Here is a 12,389-nt window from a genome sequence, read left to right on the forward strand (position 1 = left end):
AATCTGTGCTGGAGACTAAAGAGGGGGGGGGGGGATGGTATTATGGAAGCTGGAGAGAAACAGAGACCACAGGCTTACCTGAAGACGTGTGTGAAAGGCGACTGACCCTAGGTGGGCTGCATAAAATCATGCAGCCGGATGCATTTGACACATGGGCCGTAGTTTGGAGACTCCTGATATGTGGTATAAAATGGATCATCTGAATAGGACGGAGTTGTACAAACCAGAACTTATGTTTTTTTTAAAGATGTAAATTTAATGGTATTATTAATAAAATTGTATTTATTTTTAACAATGAGTGTGTAGTCCTTGGGCACCTAAAAAGTCCATTGCAATTGGCATTTTTCTCGCTCCTATGTGGTCAGGATGAGGTGCCCCTATACATAGCCTGCCACCAAGTTATAGAACCATTTTATCGAAAACTAAACCATTGGTCAAACCACAGGTGACCAATCTTTGCGGCAGCACCAAAGATATTTAAAGTGTTACTAAACCCTGGACCCTGCATTCATTATTTCTGGTCTCCCACAGAACATGCAAATGCAACTATTTTAGTAAATTCTCGTCAGCAGTATATAGCAGTCTTATGACATCCATCAATGTCTGGTTAAAGCTTGTAGGAGGAGTTTTCATTCTCCTATGTCCTATGAGGCTGCAGGACCCCTGACCCTCTGTCTGGACAGTACTGATTGGCCCTGTGCTGATCACATGCAACCTCCCAAAAAAAAAAAAAAAAAAACTCTCTAACAATACACACCAAACTGAGCATGTGCAGAGTGCCCCCAAGGCTCCGTACTATCAAGAGATGGATTGAGGACAGTGGATGAAGGGGAGGATCAATCAACCTTTTTACACAATGCAGCGGAATACCCCCTCAGGTTCCACGGTGAGTATACCAAGCATGCTTTACTGCATATACAGACTGATTTTACTGTTGTGGGTTTAGTAAAACTTTAATGCCAAGGTCAAATAAAACAACACACAAAAAGTATATAAGAAAATGTTTTAATAACACAGAACAAGAAAAGTGAAACATCCCATGTGTGTTAAACGTCATTATGAAGCATCAAATCATTCAAACACAAGTGAAAAAAAAAAAGAACGGTATTAAGACAACAGTTTAAATTAGGATTTCGGGGGGGAAGAGAGGTTCATTTTTTGTCACGGGTACAATAAAATGTATGGGAAAATTCCACACTCATCTATAATTACAGTCACGCTTACCTTTAATTCTTCACCACCAAAGGGCCCCGTACAGTGTACAGGCTCGGGTAGCAATTCAGTCAACCAGATTAAAAATGTGGCATTGCCAACATATATATATATAAAAAAAAAATACCAAAACTGATATCTGTCAAGACATTTTGCCATCAGCTGATTATGCGACTAAGAAATTGCAAAGTACATTATAATCCTTTTTTGATCATCCTCAGTGCAATAATGTTGTCCATTGTTCTCAATTTCCAAAAGACTACAAAAAAAAAAAAAAAAAAAAAAAGCAAAACATCTTGCTACGGTTTTTTTTTTTTTTAAGCGAATTCAAATATTCAGGGAGGGCTGTCAAGGGGGGGCAAATGCCCCATGGCCCCTATTTTTATTTTATAAATTTGAGAACTGGCACTGTGAGGGTAACAAAGCCTCCTTTATTGCTGCACGATCTTGGCAATAGTCGTGCATAGCCAATGTTTTTACAGGCTTGTGGATTTTACTGTAGTAATTATCCCGTATGGCTGGCGCTAAATTCTTTCCCATGATGCTCTGAATGTAAACATTAACTCTTGTGTTCGCCGCCATCCAGTGGCCCTCCATTGGATCCCATCGAGGCAATTGGTGCCGTATGAACTATAGCACGCTATGGCTATCCAGTGGCAGCCCTCTATTGAGGCAATTGGGGCCATATTAACTATGGCACTCTATGGCCATACAGTGGCAGCCCTCCATTGAATCCCATTGAGGCAATTGGGGCCGTATCAACTATAGCACTCTATGGTCATCCAGCGGCAGCCCTCAACTGAATCCCATTGCGGCAATTTGTGTCATATGCACTATATGGCCATCCAGTGGCATCCCTCCATTGAATCCTATTGAGGCAATTGGTGCCGTATGAACTATGGCAGCCCTCCACTGAATCCCATTGCGGCAATTTGTGTCATATGAACTATAGCACTCTATGGTCATCCAGTGGCAGCCCTCCATTGAATCCCATTGAGGCATTTGGGGCCATATGAATTATAGCCCTCTATGGCCATCCAGTGGCAGCCCTCCATTGAATCCCATTGAGGCAATTGGGGCCATATGAACTATAGCACTCTATGGCCATCCAGTGGCAGCCCTCCACTGAATCCTATTGAGGCAATTGGGGCCATATGAATTATAGCCCTCTATGGCCATCCAGTGGCAGTCCTCCACTGAATCCCATTGAGGCAATTAGGGCCATATGAACTATAGCACTCTATGGCCATCCAATGGCAGCCCTCCATTGAATCCCATTGCGGCAATTTGTGTTATATGAACTATAGCACTATGGCCATCCAGTGGCAGCCCTCCACTGAATCCTATTGAGGCAATAGGTGCCGTATGAACTATGGCAGCCCTCCACTGAATCCTATTGCGGCAATTTGTGTCATATGAACTATAGCACTCTATGGCTATCAAGTGGCAGCCCTCCATTGGATCCCATTGAGGCTTTATGAACTATAGCACTCTATGGTCATCCAGTGGCAGCCCTCCACTGAATCCCATTGCGACAATTTGTGTCATATGAACTATGGCACTATATGGCCATCCAGTGGCAGCCCTCCATTGAATCCTATTGAGGCAATTGGTGCCGTATGAACTATGGCACGCTATGGTGGTCTCCAATGAATGAAGAAAAAAACTTAAAAATGTTCCACAAATATTATTAGCACGGTACCCAAATATAGGAGGGTACGCTAGAGCGAGAGAAAGGTGCTGAGTATATTGAAGCGTCCGTGATTTAACACACAATTTGTTTACTGTGCATGATAAGCATGCTATCGGATGCTTGGAAGAGGCATAACCATGCAGTATGTGGGAGTCCCATGAGGCAGTGATTAAGACAGGAAGCATGGCCTTCGCTAGCAAAAACTTTAACCGTCTTCTGCGAGTAATACAGAGGTTGATTCAACGTTTAGATTTGATCATGGGTTCATACAGTTTGCTTCCACGAGTGCTTGTAGGTCCATCCTGAGCAGGACAATAGAAGACTACCACAGTGCAAAGTGCAGAAAGAAAAATCGGATTATTCCTGTAGCGTTTGTGGACTTTTTTAAAAATGTACATTTTTTGTGTGGTTTTTGTTTGTTTTTTTTTTGCATTTTTCTCCAACTGAACTCCTTGATTCAAGGAAGGAAGGTGTCAATTCATCTCCAGCTCTAGCGCTGAATGCTTGCAACTAAATTCTCTGATAAAGTTGGCATGGCGGGAGGTCCCCGTGACTTCAGAAATGGAAACTTCGCAAGGACAAACTGAAGGACACTTTTCGCTCTGTGTTTAGTAGGAGGCAGAGAGAGAGAGAAGAGAGAGAACAAATAAGAACAGCGAAGAGTGACACAGTGAAGATCGATGAGGTTAGACAGCGAAGCGGTTACAGCATGCGAAAAGACAGGAAGAACAAAAGGACACAATAATTATTGAAGAGTGGCCATGCATACATTCCTTTCCTGGTAAGCCTTTTTATTGCATATACTGGAAGGAAGGTCGGGCTGAAAGAAAGCTTTGTTTCTACAGGGCACCAAACGCACACTGAGTACACTGCACTAGCCACTTTGCAATTTAATGTTATGAAAATACCACAGCACAGAACCGGGACAGGTTTTGTCCACCACCCAAGGCAAGGATCCAAAATTATGCCCCCCTTTCCACACTATTAATACATGCCGTAGAGAGACTGTGCCCAGGGCACCTGTCCCTCCTGCCCACCCCTTGTCCCAGCCCTGCCACTGCAAATTAGTGTCAACAAATTATAATTCCGCAAACTTGCTCCTGCTTTTGGGTCACTACTGAGGTCTGCACAGAGCTGTTCATCAAATTGCAAGTAGCCTGTTGCATCCCTGGCTGGTGCTTTTAACATTTTAAAATTGTATTTATTTTTTTAATTTAACTTCAAAAAATGAATTGGGAATTAAAAATCCAATTAAAAAAAGGGGACTTTCAAGGCACCCTATAGTTGCAGGCAGAAAAAACACAAGAAAATGTAATTACCGTATATACTCGAGTATAAGCCGACCCGAATATACGCCGAGGCACCTAATTTTACCACAAGAAAGTGGGAAACGTATTGACTCGAGTATAAGCCTAGGGTGAGAAATGCGCAGCTACTGTAAGAGAAAAGAGGGTCAACAATGCCCATTTGCAGCCTCACTGTGCCCATTTGCAGCCATAGGTCCCCCGAACTTCAAACTCGGTAGTTAAGGGTTCCTAGATGCCCCCTAGCTGCAGCCAAAATTTGGGGTCTCTGAACCCAAAGGGTCCCGAAATGACATTGCTGCAGATGGACACAGTTGACCGAATTTGGGGCCCCGTATCTCTGGGCCACTTGGTGCTAGGAACCCCAAATTTGGTGTGCAAACCCAGTGAAACTAGCACTACAACATATCTAAGCTGGGGTTCCTAGAACCAAGTGGCCCCCAAAATACGGGGCCCCAAAGTCGGTTTGAAAAATGTCAAGCACTTTTCTGCAGCAGAGAATGACATTTTCCGAACCAACTTTGGGGCCCCGTATCTCAGGGCCACTTAGCTAGGAACCCCAGCTTTGGATATGTTGTAGTGCTAGTTCCACTGGGTTTGCACACCAAATTTGGGGTTCCTAGCACCAAGTGGCCCTGAGATACAGGGCCCCAAAGTCGGTTCGGAAAATGTCATTCTCTGCTGCAGAAAAGTGCTTGACTCGAGTATAAGCCGAGGGGGGCATTTTCAGCACAAAAATAAAGTGCTGAAAAACTCGGCTTATACTCGAGTTTATATAGTATACAAAATGTATTTCTCACAACTTACCATTAAAACCATACAAATTTGTAATAACATGGTTTGAAATAAATATGTGATTACTCTTATTTTTTGATTCTATATATTCCAGATATCCCCATAATTTACCATGGAAGAGCAGTGGCTTTGGCTGTGAAATGTGTTGGGCCTGGATTTATGAAGTCATGCAACATTATAAGGCGATCTAGTGAATTTTTACAACATGGACCGTGTATGGACTTTTCTGTGTGTTAAAGTGCTGCAATGACTATTGAAAACTGTTAATTACGGGGAGAACAAAGAACACAATTTTGTATGATTTTAATGATGAGTTGTAACTAATAAATTTTTATTTTCTTAATTGTGTTATTTCTGCCTGCAACTGTACTTGAAAGTCCCCTTCATTTAATGGAATCTTTGATTCCCAATTTTTGGATACAGAAATTGGGATGTGGCACTGTATTTTTACCCCTAAGATATGGCTGTTACTGCTTTATATGTTTAATTTTATTGCTATCACAAGGGAGCCAACAAGTTCCCTAGGTGATAGTTCTGTGCAGGTGACAGGTCCTCTTTATGGAGACATCAGTGGTCTATTAGACCCCCCCAATGTCTCCCCTGCCCTCCATAGCAGCTAACCAAGCACAAATCATGGTTGATTAGCAGGGAATAGCAGCTCTGAGACTGGATGCGACAAAATCACTGTTGTTTCCAGCTTCATGATTCAAAAAGGAGATCAGGCAACAGATGTTCCTCCATCTCCTGTGTGAAGCTGTCCTGGCTGTGTACAGAGGCAGGAGAGGGGTGGCTCTTCTCGATACTGTAAAAGCGATCAAGCAGCTGTAGAGTCACATGGATCACTTTTACTAGACAGCCACTGGCTGTAAGGCCTCATGCACACAGGACGTTTTTCCTGACACTTTTAGAAGCATCAGTCGTTTTTTTTTTTTTTTTTTTTTTTAACTTAAAAACGCCTCTCCATGTTATTCCATATGTCCATGCACACATAGGCTTTTAGAAGCTATAAGTGGCAAAGGCGTTTTCAAGCTGCAATGCAAAAACAACCCAGAGCCAGCGTATTCTGGAGCAGCAGCGTTACGGCTGTAAAATCGTCTGACGCGGCTATACGCGTGTTAGTGCCGTATACAGAGTCAAGCTGCATCAAGCGTTTTTAAGCTGTAGTAATTCGTTTTGGGAGAGAAACACTGCTAAACACTAATGCGGCAAAACGCACATGAACGCCAATGCAAACCACTTCTAAAAGCGTGGCTTTGCAGCCACTTTTTCCTGCCGTCGATACTGGCTTTGGCTCGTTATTTTTAACGCCCTGTGTGCATAAGGCCTAAGACCAAGATTATAGCTGCAGCCATGATCTTGGTATAACCGCTTGCTGACAAGCCCAAAATATATACGTACGGCGGTCAGTTGGGGGGTAAAGGATAAAGCATGGTATAAACGTACAAAAGAAAATTAGAAAGGTTTTGTATAATGTAGCAAAAATTGGATTTATAAGTAGATAAAAAAAATTATATAGATTATATATACACACAGTGCCTTGAAAAAGTATCCACATTTTGTCATGTCAACCAAAAACGTAAATGCATTTTATTGGGATTTTATGCGATAGACCAACTACATGGCAACTACATGGCAAATGAGGTTTAATATAGAAAAATGTAAAATAATGCATTTGGGTGGCAAAAAATATGAACGCAATCTATACACTGGGGGGGGAGGACATCTGGGGGAATGGAAAAGGACCTGGGGGTCCTAGTAGATGATAGGCTCAGCAATGGCATGCAATGCCAAGCTGCTGCAAGCAAACAGAATATTGGCATGCATTAAAAAGGGGATTAACTCCAGAGATAAAACGATAATTCTCCCACTCTACAAGACTCTGGTCCGGCCGCACCTGGAGTATGCTGTCCAGTTCTGGGCACCAGTCCTCAGGAAGGATGTACTGGAACTGGATAGAGTCCAAAGAAGGTCAACAAAGCCAATAAAGGGTCTGGAGGATCTTAGTTATGAGGAAAGGTTGCGAGCACTGAACTTATTCTCTCTGGAGAAGAGACGCTTGAGAGGGGATATGATTTCAATGTACAAATACCGTACTGGTGACCCCACTATAGGGATAAAACTTTTCCGCGAAAGGAAGTTTAATAAGACACGCGGCCATTCACCAAAATTAGAAGAAAAAGAGGTTTAACCTTAAACTGCGTAGAAGATTCTTTACGGTAAGCGCGGCAAGGATGTGGAATTCTCTTCCACAGGCGGTGGTCTCAGTGGGGAGCATCGATAATTTCAAAAAACTATTAGATAAGCACCTGAACGACCACAACATACAGGGATATACAAGGTAATACTGACATAAAATCACACACATAGGTTGGACTTGATGGACTTTTTTTAAACTCTCCTACTATGTAACACAAAGTGGCACATAATTGTGAAGTGGAAGGAAAATGATAAATGGTTTTCAAAATTGTTTACAAATAAATATGTGAAAAGTGTGGGGTGCATTTGTATTCAGCCCCCTTTACTCTGATACCCCGAACTAAAATCTAGTGAAACCAATTGCCTTTAGAAGTCACCTTATTAGTAAATAGAGTCCCCCTGTGTGTAATTTAACCTTAGTATAAATACAGCTGTTCTGTGAAGCCCTCAAAGGTTTGTTAGAGAACAAACAGCATCATGAAGGCCAAAGAACACACCAGACAGGTCAGGGATAAAGTTGTGGAGAAGTTTAAAGCAGGGTTAGGTTATAAAAAAAATATCCCAAGCTTTGAACATCTCACAGAGCTCTGTTCAATCCACAATCCGAAAATAGAAAGAGTATGGCACAACTGCAAACCTACCAAGACATGGCCGTCCACCTAAACTGACAGGCCGGGCAAGGAGAGCAATAATCAGAGAAGCAGCCAAGAGGCCCATGGTAACTCTGGAGGGGCTGCAGAGATCCACAGCTCAGGTGGGAGAATCTGTCCACAGGACAACTATTAGTCGTGTTCTCCACAAATCTGGACTTTATGGAAGAGTGGCAAGAAGAAAGCCATTGGTGAAAGAAAGCCATAAGAAGTCCTGTTTGCAGTTTGTGGGAAGCCATGTGGGGGACACAGCAAACATGTGGAAGAAGGTGCTCTGGTCAGATAAGACCAAAATTTAACTTTTTGGCCTAAAAACAAAACGCTATGTGTGGCGGAAAACTAACCCTGAACACACCATGCGTGAAACATGGTGGTGGCAGCATCATGTTGTGGGGATGCTTTTCTTCAGCAGGGACAGGGAAGCTGGTCAGAGTTGATGGGAAGATGGATGGAGCCAAATAAAGGGCAATCTTAGAAGAAAACCTGTTAGAGTCTGCAAAAGACTTGAAACTGGGGCAGAGGTTCACCTTCCAGCAGGACAACGGCCCTAAACATACAACCAGAGCTACAATGGAATGGTTTAGATCAAAGCATATTCATGTGTTAGAATGGCCCAGTCAAAGTCCAGACCTAACTCCAAATGAGAATTTGGACTTGAAAATTACGATTCACAGACGCTCTCCATCCAATCTGACAGAGCTTGAGCTATTTTGCAAAGAAGAATGGGCAAAAATATCACTCTCTAGATCAGTGGTTCTCAACCTTTCTAATGCCGTGACCCCTTGATAAAATTTCCCAAGTTGTGGGGACCCCTAACAGTAAAATTATTTTCGTAGCGTGGGTTGTCAGCACCCAAGGCAAGACAAGTAATTTGCGCCCCTAACCCACGGACATTTAGTGCTCCCCGAGTCCCTTCCACTCGTACAGTATTAAAACCTCTTATGGTACATTTTAGGATGTACCACTCTCTCTCTTTGTTCTCCTTTATTTCCCTTTTATCTCTCTATCCTAATTTCTTGTCTTTTTTCTCCATCCCTCTCTCTAGCTGTCTTTCTTGTTCTTTCTCTCCCTTTTTCTTTGTTCCTCCCCCTCTTTGGCTCTCCCTTCCATGTATTGTCTATTTTTATTCCTTGGGGTGAATGGGATGAGTGGCAGTGCTGGCGATAAGTTGGGATGAGTGGCAGTTCTGGTGGGGGGTGGGATCAGTGGCAGTGCTGGGGGGAGTTCTGATCAGCCAACTTGCTCTTGATCAAGGTCATCTACTGATCTGAGAACTGTAGTGGGGACTTTTAATGGCAATTCTAATCACAGGTAGTGTTACTCACTTTGTCTCCGGCTTCACTGTGTCTCCAGCTCTGTGGTGTCTCGTAGCAGTGACACCTATGCCGAAATCAGCCGATAGGGTCTCCTCCAGCCCCTCACACTTCACATTCCTCACCAGTCAGCTGACCTCTAGTCTCTGCCCCCCACCCATGCCACAAACTGAATGGGTGGCTGCAAAGAGGCTGAGTGGGCGGCCGCGGGCTCCAGGAACAGCCCAGCTGGCGGCCACAGGCTCCAGAGAAAGCCCTGCTGGGCAGCCGCGAAAAGGCTGGGAGAGTGGCGCGGGCTTCAGGAACAGCCCAGGATTTGGTGACCCCTGGCAAATTGCCATTCGACCCCCCGAGGGGGTCCCGACCCCCAGGTTGAGAACCACTGCTCTAGATGTACAAAACTGGTAGACACATCACCAAAAAGAGCTGCAGCTGTAATTGCAGTGAAAGGTGGTTCTATAAAGTATTGACTCTGGGGGGCTGAATACAAATGCACCCCACACTTTGATATTTATTTGTAAAAACATTTTGAAAACCATTTATCATTTCACAATTATCTGCCACCATATGTTGGTCTATCATATAAAATCCCAATAAAATACATTTACGTTTTTGGTTGTAACATGACAAAATGTGGAAAATGTCAAGGGGTATGAATACTTTTTCAAGGCACTGTATATACTATATCCACTACAACCCATTGGCTGCTGAAAATATAATGTATACAGTATATAAATACTTAAATTTGCAATATACTTATGAATTGAAATAGACGTTGCTTTGTATCATTTCCTATTCTTAAGCAATAAAAAAAATCTGTTTAATATGTCTGGGAATCCCTTCAAGCAGCAGGTCTGGATAATTTTTCTAGGGTTTTAAGATGAATTAGTTGACCCGATGATGGTATTATTGAGTGCTCTGACAAATAATTTTCAGAATCGCGTATGAACATTCGAACAATAATCAAACCTAATCTGTGCATGGCCAGTTTAACTGGGCAGACTTATAACTGCATAAGATACTATGGTGCACACAAATCCGTCATGGGGTGCCTTTATGTGTTAGAATGGACTTCTATTTCTGGTATTGCCCATATATGATTTCGACTATTGAATGGAAGGTGTTACATAGAGATGCATACTATATTAGATTTCTCAAAATTGATATGAAGGATTCACAGAAAAGGCAAAAGGCACACAGCATAGATTTTCGTCAGTCACTATCTATGCAGAAGATGACACATTTATACTATACTAGAACCCAGAATACTAAGAGTGTACAACATTGAGAGAAGAGGTTTCCCTGGGCAGCAGAATATCCTTCAGTGACAGTCTTAGTACAATAAACTAGATGCAATAATCATACCACCACCTTTCTGGTATTGAGATGTTGTAAGAGAGAGCAGCAAATAATCAGCTTTTTACAAACCTGTCCAGGTATAACACAGTCACATGAAAACTCATGTAAAACTAATTTCGGGACATGGGTCACCCAGGGATAAATGCTAGATTCTTTTTAAAGACCACTTTTAGACTTATTCCATTGCTGCTTTATTACCCACCCCGTTGGAGCCACAATAAAATACCCGACACTACCAGTTAGAACAGAACATGTGACCTCTTCCCATGGCGCAGTGCTTGGGCCTTACAGCCAATTACCAGGCCCAAACTCTGTCATGCTGGGACATCTATGTCATCAACTCTGTGTAAGCTCCGACACCTTCTAACAAGAAGCTTACATTGGGTTGACTCCCGAAGTCGCATAAGAGTGCGGGGTAAGCAAGTATAAGAGAAAATGTCAAGGGTTAACCAAGGCATAGTTACAGTGTCTCTTTAAAGACCCTTTCCTAACTCACTCCACCAGACACACCACTGCTGTTTCATTTCTTTACTGAAGCCACTGCAAAATACAGGGCATTTCAAGGTATGAGGGAACATATGACCTCCTCCTATGAAGCAGTGCTCAGGCCTAGCAATTATTCACCAGGTCCAAACACTGTCATATCGGGGAATATCGGGGAATCACCTAGGTCATCAACCCTAAGTAAGATCCAACACCATTTGGATTATACTTGCCTTCCCCACAACCTCATGCTGCTTTGGGAGTCAACCACATTTTGCTTGAATGGGACTTTTGAAAGACAACCTGTACTATGAGCAATTGATGAAAAGCCATTGCTAACCTTGTTAGGAAAATGTTGGCTGCCTAGCTGTCTCCAGCTTTAATAATTCGAGCAAGAAACAAGGAAACCAAGAATGAAGTCCAAACTCCTGAACTGCAGGCTCGTTGCAGGACAGTGATTCAACTACTATTAAAGATAGAAGAGAAGTTTGTCAGCCAGGCAATCAGCATTCTCAGAAAGAGAAGTTAGTAACGGCATCCTCCATATTTTTTCAGTATAGGTTTACTTTAAAGTATAGCTGGAGAAAAAGTATATTGGAAAATAATGTCACACATCTGGACGCTCCATAAGGTACCAGTAGAAGTCAAAAACCACATCAACCAGCCATAAGATACCCCTGACAATGTTCCAGCCCATGGATAGAATAAACCAGAATTGAGCATTGCATTGTGGGATTGGGCCCCTACCTATCCTCTACCGACAGATTCAGGGGGTTCCTGGGATGCTGCTGGGGCCAATTTGAAACAGTTTAGGTATGCATTGGCACCTTATGGTTCCTACAGTTATGTGACAGTATTTTCCCACTCCAAATTGCACAGGTTTCTTTAAGGCTCGGTTCACATATGAGCTGCTAACAGCGGGGGTCCGGTGCATGCTGGTTCACTGTCTCAGGTCCGATTTTGGGCTGAATTTGGACCTGAAACAGACCAAAAAAACCGCACTGGACCCGCTGTGGAGATATGTGAACTGGCTCCATAGAGAGCCGGTCAAAATCTCCTGCTATTGCGAATGGGATGCGGGGATTCCGCATCCAATTGGCAATGGTGTGAACCCAGCCTAAAGCCCAACTCCATTCAAATTTTGTTTGCTCTCTTTTGGACAGCACAGGGAAGGGTTAGAACATCTGTCAGGTTTTTTTTTTTTTTAGCTGCCCATGTTGTGGAGATTACCTCTCACTTCTTATCAGGAGGGGAAGTTACAGTAAATCTCTCCCCAATAGTGATGTGTTTGGGTGTGTTTGGACTGGAATCCAAACCCACTACTGCAAGCCCACTAGGAAGCGGTCACCTGGACAAGCCAATCATCTGCAGCTGGAAGAATTCA

At 43.0% G+C, this 12,389-nt stretch overlaps 1 protein-coding gene across 2 annotated transcripts in view; it reads right to left on the reverse strand.

Annotated features, from left to right (window-relative positions):
- Positions 1–989: 989 nt before the first annotated feature.
- Positions 990–12,389, reverse strand: part of CCDC88A (coiled-coil domain containing 88A) — a 265,646-nt gene continuing 254,246 nt past the window's right edge. For both annotated transcript variants that reach the window (XM_073628603.1, XM_073628602.1), the window contains one exon: positions 990–3,507. In XM_073628603.1, the coding sequence (XP_073484704.1) occupies positions 3,461–3,507 (47 nt within the window). In that variant the 3' untranslated portion in view covers positions 990–3,460. The remainder of the gene's footprint in view (positions 3,508–12,389) is intronic.

The sequence above is a fragment of the Aquarana catesbeiana genome, linkage group LG04, assembly GCF_042186555.1.
Source record: "Aquarana catesbeiana isolate 2022-GZ linkage group LG04, ASM4218655v1, whole genome shotgun sequence".
NCBI lineage: Eukaryota > Metazoa > Chordata > Amphibia > Anura > Ranidae > Aquarana > Aquarana catesbeiana.